The sequence below is a fragment of the Rhinoraja longicauda genome, chromosome 6 (genome assembly GCF_053455715.1).
Source record: "Rhinoraja longicauda isolate Sanriku21f chromosome 6, sRhiLon1.1, whole genome shotgun sequence".
NCBI classification, from domain to species: Eukaryota; Metazoa; Chordata; class Chondrichthyes; order Rajiformes; family Arhynchobatidae; genus Rhinoraja; species Rhinoraja longicauda.
Genome location: NC_135958.1, coordinates 55,003,551 through 55,022,800, shown reverse-complemented (window position 1 = coordinate 55,022,800; position 19,250 = coordinate 55,003,551). Strand labels below are relative to the sequence as shown.

Genomic DNA, 19,250 nt, shown 5'->3' with positions numbered 1-19,250 from the left:
TTCTTCCCAGCTGTTATCAGGCAACTGAACCTTCCTACCACCAACTAGAGAGCGGTCCTGACCTACCATCTACCTCATTGGAGACCCTCAGACCATCTTTAATCAGACTTTATTGGATCTTGCAATAAACGCTGTTGCCTTTATCCTGTATCTGTACACTGTGGACGGCTCAATTGTAATCATATATAGTGACTGGATATCCGCTGACGGATAGCATGCAACAATAAGCTTTTTACTGTACCTCCCTGCACGTGACAATAAACTAAACTAAATTAAACTAAATGGGGGTAAATGGGATTAGTTTAGATGGGGCGTCTTAGTCGGCATGGCCGAGTAGGGCTGAAGGGCCTGTCTTCGTGCTGTATGACTATGATTTTATGACTATGAAGCGGATGCTGAAAGAGATTTCCAATCTCATTAACATTCTATTTGTGCAAAAGGCGTTGATCTTATTTAGTAGCGAGGCAGTTTAGGTTTGTACATAGAACCAGTTTGTTCCAGTTGTTTGTTTAGGTTTGTATATAGAATCATTTTGTTCCAGTTGGTGTTACCCTTTGCTCTTGTAGTCAAGACTATTAAATAGTTGCTGATTAAATTCTGTGGCTGGACAGCTTCACATTAAATTGACGTCATCTTCCAGGCAACCATCTCCACATACAATTGTCTTCTGAACAGGTTGTCTGATAAGAGTATAAAATTATTATTTTGCAGCAGTAAAAAAAAAAGATGTTGTATTTAATTATTCTTCCTATTAACTATTTATCTATTCTTCCTAATTACATGTCTGAATGCACCAATGAGCCTCAGTGTTCATTTGAGATGAATGTGTGACTTGTGGGTATGATTAGCAAAGCCAGCATTGACCCTGCTAGGTTTCTAAAGCAATATAAGAAGGTCATTAAAAGTCAATGGTGCTTTATTGTCATATACAAATGCGCAGGGAAATTAATTTTTTTTTTGCATATGGTTCAGTAAAGCATTGCCAGAACCTAAGCAAAATCGCATTGCCATACCATTCGCAAAATAGTCCACTGAGACCGCATGCAAGAGTTGCTAAGTTATGGGGCCGTTTCCAAAACCCCATAACTAGTCTGCGCAATTGTTTTTCTGGAGCAGCACCCGATCCAGGCGACCCCCAGGCTGCTGCAGGGCCTCCAGCCGTCACCTTCCTCTGGATCGTCCAGCGAACCATCGTCTCATTCCTCACCCGGCCTCCTTCAGCCTTTGCCCCGGAGTTGTCTCCCACAGCCGACTTTGCGGGCGTGGAAGGCACGACCCCGGTTTACTCTCCTACCGGCCCTTGCTCCTCGCGTCCATCGTCACTGACTTCCTCCTCTCCGGAAAACTAGACAGTGCCCTCCATAATGTTTGGGACAAAGACCCATCGTTTATTTATTTGTCTCTGCAATCCACAATTTGAGATTTGTAATAGAAAAAAATCGCATGTAGTTAAAGTGCACATTGTCAGATCTGTCGGACAGGTGTTTGGGGATTTTTCTTTATTATAGAGAGAATTCTATCATCAGCTGTGGAGGACTTCCTTGGCCTGCCAGTCCCTTTGCGATTAGTAAGCTCGCCAGTGCTCTCTTTCTTCTTAATGATGTTCCAAACAGTTGATTTTGGGAAGCCTATGGTTTGGCTGATGTTTCTCAGTCTCATAATGGCTTTGTTATTTTTTCACTTAAATTTTTATTGATTTTTCACAGAGATATATACAGAACAGTACAACACCATCAACATAAAAATAAAAAAATAAGAGAAAAAAAAATTAGAATAAGACAGTGAAGTGCATTTACCAACTAAAAAAATTAAAAAGTACCAGATTGGTTATCTGGAGATATTTCAATATTCGCACAAACATACCATATAGTTCTATATAACCCAATCTTCCAATATCTAGCTAGGCATTTATCTAGTGGGTGTCATGACTCAAATAAACAATCCATTTGTTCCAGATCTTCTCAAATGAATTCTCCTTGACTCTCAAGATATAAATTATATATATAATGGCTTTGTTGACTTTCATTGGCACAACATTGGTCCTCATGTTGATAAACAGCAATAAAAGTTTCCAAAGGTGATGGAAAGACTGGAGGAAAGACTTGGTGCTGAGAGCTCTCTTATACCTGCATTCAGGAAGCAATTGCACACACCTGAGCAATTACAAACACCTGTGAAGCCATGTGCCCCAAACATTATGCTGCCCTGAAATGGGGGGGGCTATGTATAAACACAGCTGTAATTTCTACATGGTGAAACCAAAATGTATAAAAATGGCCTTTAATAAAATCTGACAATGTGCACTTTAACCACGTGTGATTTTTTTTCTAATACAAATCCCAAATTGTGGAGTACAGAGGCAAATAAATAAATGATGGGTCTTTGCCCCAAACATTATGGAGGGTGCTGTATAACCACAGGCCTGCACACCCACAAAGTCAAGATGATATAGGGTTACCAGATTTTCTTCCCTGAAGGATATGAATGAACCATGCAGACTTTGACAACAATCAGTAGTTTCATATGCTCCTTTACTAATACTAGATTTAATTTCAGGTCATTTGGTTAGTCAAAAATCAAACTGAAGTAACTCAGTTAGATTTTATTTGTAATAATTTACATTTTGTTCTGTGCCACAGCTTACCTTTTCAAATGGAACCGATGAAGTTGTGGATGATGTTTTTCTAATACAGCTTGAAGTAGGGTTTCCCGAACAGAAGTCTGTCAAAGGCAAGTTATTCTTCATAAAATATCGGATATTTGACTGCCACTGTGCAATTATCAAAGTGTATTGACATTAACAAATGGTTGAGCAAGGCTCTGCGTTTATGAATAACAGTTGCATTGAAATAAACACTGGGAATATCTACAAATAGTTTTCATTGTGAGGTTGTGGAAGCAAGGAACTGCAGATGCTGGTTTACAAAAAAAATGGGCACAAAGTGCTGGAGTAACTCAGCAGGTCAGGCAATATCTCGTGAGAACATGAATATTCACACCTTCATAAGTTATAGGAGCAGAAGTAGGCTATTCATAGAAACATAGAAAATAGGTGCAGCAGTAGGCCCTTCGAGCCAGCACCGCCATTCAATATGATCATGGCTGATCATCCAAAATCAGTACCCCATTCCTGCTTTCTCCCCATATCCCTTGATTCCGTTAGCCCCAAGAGCTATATCTAACTCTCTCTCTTGAAAACATCCAGTGAATTGGCCTCCACTGCCTTCTGTGGCAGAGAATTCCACAGATTCACAACTCTCTGGGTGAAAAAACTTCTGGCCATTTAAATCTACTCCGCAATTCAATCATGGTTGATCTATCTTTCCCTCTCAACTCCATTCTCCTGCTTCCCATAACCCCTGACACCCGTGCTAATCAAGAATCTATCAATCTCCGCCTTACAAATATCAATTGACAGCCTTCTGTGGCAACGAATTTCACGAATTCACCACCCTCTGAATTCCGCAGATTCACCATCGCCCGTCGAGACCCTTCTTCAGAGGGAAGAAGCGTCTCGACCTGAAACATCACCTATCCATGTTCTCCAGAGATGCTACCTGACCTGCTGAGTTACTCCAGCACTTTGTGTCCTTTCACTGTGAAGTTAATGTTTCACGTGTAATTTTTTCACTTTAAATTTGCAATTGAAATTTATTGAACATTCAAACATGTCCTGTCTGAAATGTAGGAATGTAAGAAGTTAATTAAATTTAAGTTACAACACTAGGAGATAAATTTACATTATTTGTTGCATCAACTTCATTGTAAAAGCTAGTGCGATTATGAATGAACTTTAAAATGATTATTTCCAAAATGTTATTAGCATAGACCCTTATTTAGAGATTTTTTTAAGCTATTCACCCAATATGAAGCTACATGGCTCCTAATGTATGATGCTTGACGACAGGTGCCATCTACTGGTAGAAAGCAAACATGAAGGATGGTTCTTGAATGGCTGCTGCATGGTCAATTACTTGCATGTTAGGATACAGGCAGAAGCCATTCAGCCCAGCAGGTCCCTGCTGGCTCTCAGCAGAGCCATTTTCTGAGTTTCGAGATACAGTGTGGAAACAGGCCCTTCAGCCCACCGAGTCCACACCGACCAACAATCACTAGTTCTACCCTACAATCTGAGGATAATTTACAGAACCTAATTAATCTCCGAACCTGCACGTCTTTGGAGTGCGGGAGGAAACCAAAGCACCCAGAGAAAACCCACGCGATCACAGGGAGAACATACAAACTCCGTACAGGCAGTACCCGTAGTCAGGATCGAACCCAGGTCTCTGGCGATCGAAGGAAGGCACTCCATCACTGTGCCACTGTACTGCCCACAGAGATCTCCACCTTCCACCTACATCCCTCCCTCTGCCTTCACATTTCACACCTCGTCTCTCCTTATGTGGCATCCTTATTGTCTCCTTTTAATCTCAAGCCTTTGTCCACCTGTCTGCCGTTCAAAGCCTCCTCATCTGTGTCCATCTATTAGGTGCTGGGATTTGAGCTGTTCCAACCTCTCTTTTCCAGCTTTCTCCCCCGCTTTTACAGTTGTCACCTTTTTGATGGCAATTCAGTTTTGTACAGTGATGACGGGAAATGTTCCATTCTCCCCTTGCAGGAGGCACGTTGGTGTGGAGGAAGGCAACATCAGAAGGAGTGGGTGGACAAATCGCGGTTACGTACAAAAAGGTAAGAGCCAAATTATTATTTTTATCGCTATGTTAGCATCAGCTGTAGTCCCAATTACAAAGTAAACCAAAATTACCAAATGAAGATGTTTTACGCAGTTATGATGAAAACTATAGGATAGATTTTCATCCTTGGCTCGTATGGTAAATGTTCATTCACATTCATGCTGTATGGTATGTGCTGCTTCTGATATAAAAGCAATGTAACTGAGTTGATATGTAATCAGCACCAACTTCTGCATCTAACATCCTAAATTTAATCCTATCATATATGAAGAATGCTGATATGTCATTGGTGAAATAATGGAATTGCATAATTTTGAGGAAATAACTGTTTGCAAAACACAAAGTGCTGGAGGAACTCAGCAATATCTGTGGAGGAAATGATATTTTGGGTTGCGGCGCCTCTTCAGTCCGAAGATTAGTCCCAAGTCAAAACATCATCCAATCAATCCCTCTGCAGATGCTGCCTGACTCGCTGAGTTCCTCCCGCACTGTGTTTTCCTCAAGATTGCGAGATTTGCAGTTCCTTGTGTCTCTGTCTTAAGAATTGTTTGCATTGGTTTGATAGTAGATTGCCTACATATTTTAAGATGGTTTGAGAGATGCAAGTTGCAAAGGCAGAGAAGACCAGAATTAGTGCAGCTACAGTCAAAAACAAAACTCGATGAGCTATTTTAATGCAGATAAGTTCAAATTAAAGTCAAATCAGCATGGACGAGTTGGGCCGAAGGGCTTGCCTCCGTGCTGCATGACTCTAATTATAGACAATAGACAATAGGTGCAGGAGTAGGCCATTCAGCCCTTCGAGCCAGCACCACCATTCAATGCGATCATGGCTGATCACTCTCAATCAGTACCCCGTTCCTGCCTTCTCCCCATACCCCCTCACTCCGCTATCCTTAAGAGCTCTATCCAGCTCTCTCTTGAAAGCATCCAACGAACTGGCCTCCACTGCCTTCTGAGGCAGAGAATTCCACACCTTCACCACTCTCTGACTGAAAAAGTTCTTCCTCATCTCCGTTCTAAATGGCCTTATTCTTAAACTGTGGCCCCAATTAAATCTTGAAATGTGAGTACGGTGATATCCTAATTACACTAAACCTCACTTTCCTTTTAGATTTGTTGTCCCACATCTATGCACCTGCAGGAATACTTGTCCCCCTTTCTTACCATTACCCATCTGCACATTACTACCTGCCAAAGTGGGATAACATAGAACTAGTGTGAACGGGTGATCAATGGTCGGCGTGGACTCGGTGGGCCAAAGGGCCTGTTTCCATGCTGTATCTCTGAACTAAGCATTCATCTGTCCAACTCGTACTGACAATCATATTCGTGTAATGCTGCACCTTTCCCTCAAGTACACCCTCAACAAATGCTCTCCATCCGTTGTTTAACTACAAGCCATTACTCTCATCCTTGGGGCTGCTTCAGACCTTCCTTGCTGAAGGAGAGGAGACCTCAGAAAAGTTTCACAAGATGATAGCCTGGAGCAAAGTGCTTGAGTGTTAAGGATAGGCTGGGACTTGGTTTAGAGATACAGCGTGGAAACAAGCCCATCGGCCACATGAGGCCACACCGACCATCAATCACCCGCTCACACTGGTTCTACGTTATCTCACTTTTCACATCCTACGCACTAGGGAGCTATTTACAGAGGCCAATTAATCTAGAAACCTGTGCGTCTTTGTAATGTGGGAGGAAACCAGAGCACCTGAAGAAAACCCACGTGGCCACAGGGGGAACATACAAATTCTGCATAGACAACACCTGTAGTCAGGATGGAACCCAGGTCTTTGGTACAGTGAAGCAGCAACTCTGCCACTATGCATACTTTGTTTTCCCTGGAATGAAAGAGGCTGAGTGGTGACCTTGAGATTTATAACATCATGAAGGCTATAGATAAGGTGAATGGTCACAGTTTTATTTTCCCTGGGTAGGGGACTCTAATATTAGCAGGCATCAGTTTAAGGTGAGAAGAAGATCATTTAAAGGAGATTGAGGGGCTAGTTTTTCCACACAGATCTGGTAGTAGATGGAACAATCTACCATAGGATGTGGTAGAGGCAGTGAGGCACTTGGTCGGCATGGAAAAGTTGGGGCAAAGGGCCTGTTTCCGTGCTGTATAACTACAACAGAAGATGCTGGGGTTAACCAGTGTATCACAACACCAAGCTGATGGAGATGAGGACCTACACCTACATAGTGATATTACTTAGTCATCTTTCTACTTGGTCTACAACACTCACACGTGTGGGTTTGAACTCAGCAGTCAAGTGATAAGTGAACATTGATAAAACTCCCAAACCGCACATCCTGAAGGGGTGATTTGCACATAGCTTAACTCACCCACGTATAAGGCACAGTTGAAGCCAGCTTCCTGTTACAACAACTTTCAGCATTTCTAAATTCCTCTCTCACCCACACCACCACCCAGTTCCAAACCCAGAAGGAAATATTCATACAGAATGAGTGGAAGAACTGAATCTACAAGTGCTAACCATATTTTCAATTCATATTCTTTCCAAGTGTTGTTTCCACTTGGAGGTACCAAACAGTTTCATGTTTGGTTAAAGTATATCAGCAATATTTAAACTAGTAATATTCTTGAATATAACGAGGTAGTTGAGACAGGGACTATAACAGCATTTAAAAGACACTTGGAGAGGTATATAGATATGAAGGGTTTAGATGGATATGGACCAAACGTGGGCAAATTGGACTAGCTTAGATGGGACATATTGGTCAGCATGGACAAGTTGGGCTGAGGGACCTGTTTCTGTGCTGTGTGACTCAAAGACTTTATAAATAAGAACATAATAAATAAGAGTAAGAGTCGACCATTCAGCCCCTTATGACTACTCTCCTGTCTCTTTTGACCATAAAGAAGAGATGGCTTTTCCTTATATTAAATGTGATGTGTATAAACTTGCTTTGTCAGACAATATTATTATAGATGGTTACTAATAATTCATAAGGTTATGACCTTGAAGCAGAATTAGGCCATAGGACCCATCGTCAGCTCTGCCATTTGATCATGACTGATCTATTTATCCCTCTCAACACCATTCTCCTTACCTTCTCCCCATAACCTTTGATGCCCTGATGCCACAGATTCACCACCCTTTGGCTAAAGAAATTCCTCATCTCCATTCTAAAGGTGCATCCTTTTAATCTGTGGCTTTGCCCTCTGGTCCTGGATGATGCAGTTCCATCCTTACCAAGCAAAATGAACACAATTATTTTTCATGTCTGATTTTTCCATCACAACCTTTTTTTAGCGGGAGGGAATACTGAAGAAGGATATGTGATATCATACCCATGGGACATTTTTACCAATTGCATCGCTCACATGTTTTCAGGCAACAAGTTGCTGCAGAATGGTCCAATGCAGAATACAGCATGCACTCACTTATTCTGCATCATTAGGGCACAGCTTTGCAAGAGGGGCCAAGTTTAAAGGAGATGAGCAGGGCAGGTTTTTAGGAAAATAACTGCAGATGCTGGTTTAAATCGAAGGTAGACACAAAATGCTGCAGTAACTCAGCGGGTCAGGCAGCCTCTCAGGAGAGAAGGAAAGGGTGACGTTTCGGGTCAAGACCCTTTTTCAGACTGATGTCAGGGGAGGGGCGGGACAAAGATAGGATGTACTAGGAGGCAGGAAGACAGTGGGAGAACTTTTTATATACAGAGAGTGATGGGTGCATGGGACATGATGCCAGGGGTGGTGGTGGAGGCAGATACGATGGTGGTGTTTGAAAGGGTTTTAATCTGTGGCACATGAATGTACAGGGAACGGAGGGATATGGATCATGTGCAAGAAGAGGAAATTAGATTAACTTGGCGTACTGTTCAGGGTGGTCATTGTAGGCCGAAGGGCCTGATCCTGTGCTGGTCTGAAGAAGGGTTCTGACCCAGGACAACACCTATTCCTTTTCTCCAGAGATGCTGCCTGACCCGCTGAGTTATTCCAGCATTTTGTGTCTATCTTGTGTTCTGTTCTATGTTATATCTGCAAGGTTGGTGGTGCTATATGTTTGCAGTCATCTATCACGCATTCCCAAAACTCGGGACTAGCTAATTTCCAATGCTGATCCTGTTTCCAGCATGTGATCATGCCAGACCACGCATGGACTCTTAAAGAGATCACTAGATGTGGCCACACAGACTCGGTATAGCCCTGGTGTTGGCCTTATTCTATGATCAATAGATTGCCTCCTCTATTGTAACATCCAACACCTGTGTTTCGATAAGTGACAATGACACAAGAAGGCATCAAGTCTTGCAGTTAAACAGCACCCCTTGTGGCCCAAGGTGTTCCAAAGTCATCCTGTGCTTATAAATCCAAAGGTTCAGAGGGATATGGGTCAAACACGAGTGGATGGGATTCGTGTAGATGGGGCATCTTGGTCAGTATGGGCTGGTTGGGCCGAAGGGCCTTTTTCAATGCTGTATGACTCCATGATTCTACAACCACAATTCTACCATTTTCAAAAAGCATAATACTGGAGGAACACAGTGGGTCAGGCAGCATCTATGGAGAAAATAAACAGATGGCATTTAGGGACGGGACCCTTCTTCTGACTGATGGGATTAGAGGATAGAAAGCTGGGAAAGAGAGATGGGTTTGGAGTAAATCCTGGCAAGTGATTAGTCAATACAGGTATTTATTCACAAAATGCTGGAGTAACTCAGCAGGTCAGGCTGCATTTCAGGAGAGAAGGAATGGGCGACGTTTCGGGTCGAAACCCTTCTTCACACTACAGGTAAGTGGGGGGGGGGAGTTAATTGGCAGATAGGTGAGTAAGTGACAACGGCTAGAGGTGAAAAGGAGACGAAAGCGTGTCAGATGAGGAAAGAAATGGAAGAGTGAAAAGTGAAGCCAGAGGGAGAGATATGGGTGGAAGGGGACAGGTGGGAGGGGAAAGAAGGGGATAAAAGGGGAAATATGGTACTTGGGGATGGGAGATGAGTGTATTAAGGAGAGAAGCAGCAGAGGTAGTTTTTTTATTGATCAGCTGTGGACTTATCAGTAAATGTTCAATACAAAAAATAACCTTCATTGGAAAAGATTGTTCAATGATACCTGATGAAATTCCTCCCATCAATCTCCAAAAAGTGTGTTCAAAGGTTTTTTATGAAATAGTGTAAGAATTCAAATATTTATGGGAGAAATTTCGAGTTCTCCAACATTAATTCTCTCAGCTTCTGCAATATTGTCTGAGTTACAATTACACATTGAAATTGGCTTGTTTCATATTGGTAAAAAAAAATAATGCAGCCTATTCTTTTATCTTGCAGATTTATAAATAAACTCATACTTAGATTGAAAATGCTAGAATTGACAATTTAGTTGTTTCTTTAGCAAATATTATATGTGGCTGGCAGATATACAGTTTGTGGGTGACAAACTGATTTTTTCATTCAAGCAGATGAAAAAATGTAGATTTCTTTCTGGTTTATTGAAGGCGTTCATATTCACCAGCAACAATATATCCGTTATTTTCTATCTATTTCCACTGTAGATCACACTGAGCAACAGGGAAAGTACAAAACAACTGGCAAGTCATTGTACTGGTATAGTGATGAAAGCTGGAACTGATGGTATGCTATGATCTTATCACAGCTGTGATTTAATTTGCAGATAATAAATGTCTGTTATATGTACCAGTATTTAAAGCCCTCTTTTGGATACTGCAGATATTTCATTTTAAATTAGGTCCTTGTTTAAATTATTTTCTCCCCCACAAACTACTACCTGATAATTCCATCTGCATTTGACAGCAATGGGATCAAGATTAAGCGCGGTCTGGTTAACTGCCAATGAAGATTAAAACCAATCTAACAACTCGTGCTTTGAAGTTGGATTTTAGGTTTTGGTTAGGGTTTATTATTGTCATGTATAGTTTATTGTCACGTGTACAGTGAAAAGTGTTTTTTGTTGCGTGCTATCCAGTCAGTAGAAAGACTATACATGATTACAATCAAGCCGTCCGCAGAATGAAGGGAATACCATTTGGTGCAAGATAAAGTACGATTAAAGATAGCCTGAAGGTAGTGAAAAATATTGTTTTTGCATGCTACCCAAACAGATCATATATACTACACATTAATACAATCAAGTCAAGCTCAAGTACAATAGAGAGATCAAAGGGGAAGATGTAGAGGGTAGAATATAGTTCTCAGTATTGTAGTGAATCAGTTCCAATTTCATTTTGTCTGGATTAAAGGAGGTGCCGGACCATCAGTTGCTGAAAAATGAATGGTGGACCTGGATTAGGTTCAGAGGAGCGAAGTAATGATTTTAAGCAGATTATTTGGCACCAATTCTTTGAACAGCATTTGACAGATTCTCTTCATGACATAAATTGGCAATAAATTAAATCCACTGACGTAGTGTGTGGGATGTCTGGCAGATTGTTTGATATGGTATTATAAACTGAGTTTCATTGACATATCGCCAAGAAATATTTTTGAAGCCATTTAATTTTGAGGCCTCTGTCTGCAATGCACTTTTGTTTTGCAGATCTTGTTTGCCTAGACGTAAGCATATCGGAGATAACAAGTAAGACAAACCTATCTGGAAAAACATCGTTGGTAAGTGAAAATTAATACAAGGGCAACAAGTTGAACTACAGTGTGATATAAACTGGCCACAGTCCAGTGATATAAACTGGTTACCCTCAATGGCTTATAATCTGCCAGAGTTGCTGCCTCACAGCGCCAGAAACCCAAGTTCAATCCTGACTATGAGTGTTGTTTTTACGGTGTTTGTATGTTCTCCCCGTGACCGCGTGGGTTATCCCCGGGTGCTCCGGTTTTCTCCCACATTCCAAAGATGTACAGGTTTGTAGGTCAATTTGGCTTTGGTAAAAATTGTCCCTTGTATGTAGGTGTGGTCAGTGCAGATTCGGTGGGCTGAAAGGCCCTTTTCCACACTGTATCTCCCAACTCTAAACTCTACTAATACAAGACCATGTGGGTAAAGCCGGCTTTGAGGGGCAGAGCAAGATCGTTTGCCAATTTAAAGAGAGATTGGTCTTCATGATGCTATTTGTTCAGTGTTGTTCATTCAATTAAAGTATCATGAAAATTACTTTACAAAATGCATCATAAAATATCACAAGGTGTCTTCATAAAATAAACTTTAGGTCCAAGCTACATAAATAGATAGACACAAAATGCTGGAGTAACACAGCAGGTCAGGTAGCATCTCTGGAGAAAAGGAATAAGTGATGTTTTGGGTTCAGACTGCAGTTCAATTTGTTGGCCTTTTTAATAAAGTCTCAGTCTACAGTCTGAAGAATGGTTCCCGACCCAAAATGTCACCTATTCCTTTTCTCCAGAGATCTGCCTGACCCGCTGAGTTACTCTAGCGTTTTGTGACTGTCTTTGGTATAAACCAGCATCTGCAGTTCCTTCCTCCACATAAAGAGATATAAGAGGAGATAACAAAAGGTTTGGACAAAGAGAGAGGTTTTAAAAGAGAAGAGGTAGAATTAAGGAGTTAGACAGGAAATTGTAGAGGATGTGGCCAAGACACCAGGATAATGGCATGTAAAAAACATCGGGATGACCAAGATATTGACAGCAACAAACTCCACGAATGGAGGGTTGTAGAGCATTAGGATCTGAGAAAAAAAAGAGGGATGAAACCACCAAGAAAATTAAAAATAAGAATGAGAAAAAAATAGGTGTTGCCTGATCAGGAATTAATTTTGGTCCACAAGTGCAGGGATAATGGATGAAGCAGATATGGTGCATATGGGTAACGGATTCTAGAATGATCTCAATTTAAAGATCTCAATTTAAAGAGGTTAAAAAAAAAGGTTGGGCAGGGGTGGATAGGACAAGTCAAATCTAAAGTCATGAAACTCACAATAATTTGATGATCTGAGGTCAGGATGGAGATAAACTACTGAATAAATTGATTTACTAGTCATACAAAGAAAGATACAAAGGCTGGAGTAACTCAGCAGGTCAGGCAGCATCTCTGGAGTACATTAATAGGCAACGTTTTAGGTCAGGATCCTTCTTCAGTTATTTCTTATGAAGAAGGGTCTCAATCCGAAATGTCACCTATCCCCTTTCTCCAGAGATGCTGCCTGACCCACTGAGTTACTCCTGCATTTTGTGTCTATCTTTGGTGTACACCAGTATCTGCAGTTGCTTCCTACACACTTCATCAGATTTGTTGTTTGCAAATACAAAATGCCTGGGGTACTTTTCCTGCACAACAATCTCATTACATCTGACAGCATCTCTAGAGAAAAAGGATGGGTGACTGGTCAGGAACTGGCTCACTGGCTGCCTGCACTCATGGGTAATGGCATTGGTGGCAGATCATACATCCTAAGAAGGTCCTGCCCCAAAACGTCACCTATTCTTTCTCTCCAGAGATGCTGCCTGACCTGCTGAGTTACTCCAGCACCTTGTGTCATTCTGTGATGGTATAACTTTGCTCATTAACCTCTCAGAGACTTCATTAACCACTTATGACCTTTACACCTATACCAGCTCTTCTCACCTTCTCTGCAAATAAATCCAACTTTTTTCCCTCTTTCCCATTATTTTAAGAAACTTGACATATTTATGAGCATTGATCCTTGCTATCTTTTGTCAATTAGGCATTTTCATGTTCACTGCAGTCCCAAAGCTTCTTTATTAAAGATTAACCTGCAGATCAGCCGAGAATACTGATTCCAAATGAAAATTTCATTCATAAATACGGGAGGAAACTTGTGTGCATAAATCACAGTTTATGACCAGTCCGACCAGCCAGTCGACTTCTCTACAATAAAATTCTGTGTGACTGCATCAATACTCTTGGATTGTTTTCACAGTTGGATTGTTTTCTCTGGAACGACTGAGGTTGAGTAGAAACCTCATAGTAGTGTACAGAGTTATGAGAGATATAGATAGGATAGTCAGTCAGAGCCTTTTGTTCAGGGTGGAAATGTCACAGACTGAAGCACTTTGCTTCAAGATGGGAGAGGCAAAGTTTAAAGGAAATGCAAGGGGCATGGTGGATGCCTGGAACACACTGCCAGAGGTAGTGGTGGAGACTGATACAACTGTGGCATTCAAAAGTCTTTTGGTAGGCACATGAATATGCGGGGAATGGAGGGATACGGATCACAGCAGACAGGAGGTGGCATCATGTCCTGCACAGACATTGTGGTCTGAAGGACCTGTTCCTGTGCTATACTCTTCTATGTACTGTGTTCTTAGTCTCTCCCTATCCACAGAGAGGTGTGGGGAATAAAATCTCATTTTGGGACCCATATATTTTCTTCTGTGAAGCAGGTACTTGTGTAACTCTTGTTCCATCTGCGGTTAGTGGCCATGGGTAAAGGGAGCACCGGTGTGAGGAAGCAGAGACTTGTGTTAGTCCCCCTCCTGGATCCATCCCGCCATCCAATACAATGTGTTTGTTTAGAGATACAGCATGGACAGCCTCTTTGCCTACTGAGTCCACGCCGACCATCGATCACCCATTCGCACCAGCTCTATGAGATCACACTTTCTCATCCACTCCTTGCATACTGGGGATAACTGTTTAAGAGCCCAATTAACCTGCAAAACGGCATGTTATAGAGTCATAGAACCTTACAGTGCGGAAACAGGCCCTTCGGCCCAACTTGCCTACACCGACCAACATGTCCCATCTACACTAGTCCCACAGACCTGCGTTTGGCCCATATTCCTCCTATCCCATGTACCTGTCAAAATGTTTCTTAAACATTGCGATAGTACCTGCCTCAACTACCTCCACCGGCAGCTCGTTCCATACACCCACCATTCTTTGGGATGCGAGTGGAAATCTGAGCACCCGGAGGAAACCCACTCGGTCACAGGGAGAACGTGTAAACTCCACTCAGGCAGTATCCGAGGGCAGGATCGAACCTGGGTCTCTGGCGCTGTGAGGCTGCAGCTCTACCAGCTGCGCCGCCGTGTTGCTTCAGAAAACTTGGAAGAAATAGGTCTTTTGCTAATGGGCACAACTTTGCCTCTTATCCCGAGATCCGTAGTCTTCCATGATTGACCATCTAGGCCATAACTGCCTATTGTGAGGAGTGCTGCAGTGATATCACCGCTGATACCCATTGAATGGGTATCTCATCAGCGAAATGCCAGGGGGAAATAAAACCCAATTTGCAACAGCACTTTGGAATGCATTTGAGTATCTTGCAGTAATTTCTAATGGTGTCCATGTCTCCCCACGATAGCACAGTGTGTCTTTAAGTGGCAAAACAATTAGCACCAAACTAGTACAATGTGCTTCCAGTCCCATTGAGACCTTTCCATGATAATTATTGTGTCACGCTTTTCTGCAGTTATTTCAAGCATCTATCTACAAGCTTCTAAATCGACAAATTGGTATTAGTTCTGCAGCAGATAATTCCTCAAATAATTATTTCTTACAGATTGAAAACGTCAAGATCAAAACATCTCAAGTAAAGATTAAAATGCAGAACAGTGGAAAATCCATGGTGATTTCTCTCGACAAGGATTCACGAAGGGTATACAAGGATGTTATCAGGTTGGTATATGCATACAGTTGTAATGTATATTAACCATTTTAAACTGGGTTTGGGAAAAACCTACAAAATAGTTGCATTAAAAAGGCCTTGAACTCTTTAAAATTTTGCATTAGTGAGCTATATTTAATTTTTTCAAAAGATTTTTCTTCATCCTACATCGAGAGGATGGGTACCATAAAAATAACTCTAATAAATAGTGACAATGCCCAAAAACAGATTGGTGAGATATCCTGGTTTTCCATATGAAATCTGATTAGAATAGATCTCAGATTTTACAAGGGAACTTTCCCATTCCCTTTTGGAAGCAGGTCTTTGCAAGATCTGTGGGATTGATTAGATCAGAACGATTGTGTCCCTAACTCCATACTAGAGGATCCATACCATTGCCAGAGTGAGGCCTCACGCAAAATGCAAGAACAGCAGCTCCCACTCACCTCCACCCCCCTTGCCCCCTTCATCCACTAAACATGGGTTAACCAGTTCCACAATTCACAATGGTTTATTCCTCGAGATCACACCATCCCTAGCCAACAATCAGCCTATCAGAGAACCTTCCTGTCCGAGGTCATCTGTTGCCCCGATGTATCCTGGTCTTTTCTAGCTTCCAGTTCCCATCCCCCACTGGCCTACAATTATTCTAAAGAAGGATCCCAACTTGAAACGTCACTTATCCATTTTCTCCAGAGATGTTGAGTTACTCCATCACATTGTGTCTTTCTATATTAGAAGAGATAGCTTTAACGTGAGAGGGACAAAGTTTAAAGGAGATGTGTGCAGCAAGTTTATTTTGCACGCAGGGTGGTGAGTGCTCGGAACGCACTGCCAGGTGTGGTGCGGGAGGCAGATGCGATAGTGGCATTTAAGAGACATTTGAATAAGCACATAGATATGCACGGGATTGACGATTATTCACAGGGTACATAGGGCTTGGCATCATGTTTAGCACAGACATTGTGGGCCAAAGGGACTGTTCCTGCTCTAGATGTCAGCTTATTTATATCGGCGAAACCAAGCGCAGGCTCGGCGATCGCTTCGTTGAACACCTGCGCTCGGTCCGCATTAACGCAACTGATCTCCCGGTGGCCCAGCACTTCAACTCCCCCTCCCATTCCCGGTCTGACCTCTCTGTCATGGGCCTCCTCCAGTGCCATAGTGAGGCCCGCCGGAAATTGGAGGAGCAGCACCTCATATTTCGCCTGGGCAGTTTGCGGCCCGGTGGTATGAACGTCGACTTCTCCAACTTCAGATAGCTCCTCTGTCCCTCCCTTCCCCTCCTCCTTCCCAGATCTCCCTCTATCTTCCTGTCTCCACCTATATCCTTCCTTTGTCCCACCCCCGACATCAGTCTGAAGAAGGGTCTCGACCCGAAACGTCACCCATTCCTTCTCTCCCTAGATGCTGCCTGACCTGCTGAGTTACTCCAACATTTTGTGAATAAATCGATGGGCCTGTTCCTGTGTTGCGCTGTTCTATGTTCTAGTTAACTCACGAACGATTCCACTTTGAGTGAGTGATAAGGAACTACGGATGTTGGTTTACAAAAAAAAACAAAGAGCTGGAGTAAATCATCGGAGTATTTCAGGCAGCATCTCTGGAGAACATGGACAGGTGATGTTTCGGGTCAAGACCCGAACTATCAGTTGGCAAGTGATAGATATTGGTGTGGATATGCCCACTGCTGCACTTTACATCATTTAAGCATGTAATTACTTCGAACAATGTAAAATAATTATAAAATTCAGAAAATTTGAACCTAGATTACCATCTGAAGTAAACGTTTGAACTCCTGTCCCCAATTTGTTTTGGACAGAACATAAAAATATTTATTTGCCTATTTGAGCTCCAGACCCTGTGGGGAGGCATGGTGGCGCAGCGGTAAAGTTGTTGCCTTCCAATGCCAGAGACCTGGGTTCAATCGTGACTACGGGTGCTGTCCATATGTAGTTTGTACATTCTCCCTGTGACCGCGATGGTTTTTTCCGGATGCTCCGGTTTCCTCCCACACTCCAAAGATGTACAGGTTTGTAGGTTAATTGGCTTCTGGAAATTGTAAATTATCCCTAGTGTGTATGGGGATAGTGCTGGTGTTTGGGGTGATCGCTGACTCGGTGGGCCGAAGGGCCTGTTTCCATGCTGTATCTCTAAAGTCATGTCTAACCATGATCTGACCTGGAGATGGGAACCCTGTAAATAAAATGGGTGTGAGCCTGACAATAGCGTGAGTAATATAACTCTGCGTCATTTTCAGGGTGTTCCTGAGGGCGGATATGTAGAATGAAGTTTACCCAAAACAGGCTGAGTGTTCGTCAATGCTCTGCCTCGCCTCAAAATCTCAGAATCTTATAAAAGGGACAGCCAGCAGTTCATGAAAGTGCTACAAAACAGCCATTCAACTATTTGGTTTAACACCACATACATTGGACTACCCCCTCCCCAAACCCATCACTTTCACCAATATCCCTCCATCTTGCTTTACTTTTCACTCCTCTTCTCTCCTCACCTCCTTGTCTCCTTTTCATCTCCAGCCTTTGTCACTTACTTCACCCCTCTGCCAACCTTAGCCCCTTCACCTGTATCCACCTATCACTTACAAGGTAGACACAATGAACAGCAGATGTTGGAATCTTGTGTGGAACAAAAAGTGCTGGAGGAACTCGGCGGGTCAGGTTGCATTTCAGGACATGGAGTCTGAAGAACAGCCCTGACCTAAAACGTTCCCTAGCCATGTCCTCCAGAGATGCTGCCTGACCCGCCGAGTTCCTCCAGCACTTTGTATTATATTCCTTGCTGGGCTTTGTCCCCCCCTCCACCTCTCTTTTACAGCTTTTCCCCCTCCACACAACGACCAGTCTGAAGAAGGGCCATGATCTGAAATGTCTTCTGCCCATTCCCTTCACAGATGCTGCCTGACCAGATTCAGCATTTGCAGCTTCTTGTGTATCTACCTGAATTAAAATATTTGGGTGGAGACACCAGAGTTTGTGTTTCATATCACAAAAACACTCTGCAGTTTGGCAGAATCTTGGGGAGAAAGAGACAATGATTCCTGGCCAAAACATCTCCTATTGCGATCAAATACTGTTTAGATACTCCACGACTTAGGTGATAGGAGACATGTAAACTCATACTTACATAGCCAATTCTTTAAGCCCACTACTTTATTGCACATCAGGTGCTACCTCCAAGTAGGGAGACCCCAACCACCCCCCCGCCGGAGCCCCCCACTCCCCCACCCCCCGCATTGGAGCCCCTCCCGTGGTCTCCCACTTGTGCTATGTATGAATAGTAAATTTACGAAGTAGTGCTCATGATCAATGTTCAACCTAATGCTTAACCCTGAGACTATCCTTGATTGGACTTTGCTGGCTTTACCTTGCACTAAACGTTATTCCCTTATGTACGCAACAAAAGCTTTTCACTGTACCTCGCTCGGTACATGTGACAATAAACTAAACAATAATAATAATCTATTTAAATTCAATGATCCGGGATATGAATACAGATCTTTTAACATTTTTTTATCCCCCCCCCCCTTCTTAAATTCCTCTTATCTGGAGAATAAATTCACAAGAAAGAGTTTTCTTTGCTAGACACAAAGTGTTGGAGTAACTCAGTGGGTCAAGCAGTATCTCCAGAGAAAAGGGATGGGTGATGTTTCGAGTCAGAACTCTCCTTCAGACCTGTTTTCTTTGATTCTTTGGTTTTCTTTGATTCCCTTATTAAATTGTTGGATTTAATCTTAAATCCAAGACTTGCGTTTTAATTTCAATCAACATTTAAAAAAAAAGGAAATTAGTAGTTTATTGTTTGAAAAGGTTTGGAAAATATTGCCTCTTCATTTTTTTTTCTATAAAAACGCAGCATTGAAGTGTCGCCTTGTCTGGAGCCTGGATACTGTCTGCATAAAATGAGGACGTCAAAATTTACTCAAAGCGGAACGGAAAACATTGGATTAGCTAAGTACATGCCAAAATGCCTGTTGTTACCAATCAACACATTTGTGGGTATCTTGTAA

At 42.3% G+C, this 19,250-nt stretch overlaps 1 protein-coding gene across 1 annotated transcript in view; it reads left to right on the top strand.

The window, feature by feature from the left end:
* Window positions 1–19,250, top strand: part of LOC144594737 (phosphoinositide 3-kinase regulatory subunit 6-like) — an 82,154-nt gene extending 62,904 nt beyond the window's left edge. Inside the window, exons 16-21 of the mRNA XM_078401579.1 lie at window positions 2,640–2,730; window positions 4,619–4,689; window positions 10,217–10,295; window positions 11,218–11,288; window positions 15,119–15,234; window positions 19,097–19,250. Of these exons, the coding sequence (XP_078257705.1) occupies window positions 2,640–2,730; window positions 4,619–4,689; window positions 10,217–10,295; window positions 11,218–11,288; window positions 15,119–15,234; window positions 19,097–19,250 (582 nt within the window). The remainder of the gene's footprint in view (window positions 1–2,639; window positions 2,731–4,618; window positions 4,690–10,216; window positions 10,296–11,217; window positions 11,289–15,118; window positions 15,235–19,096) is intronic.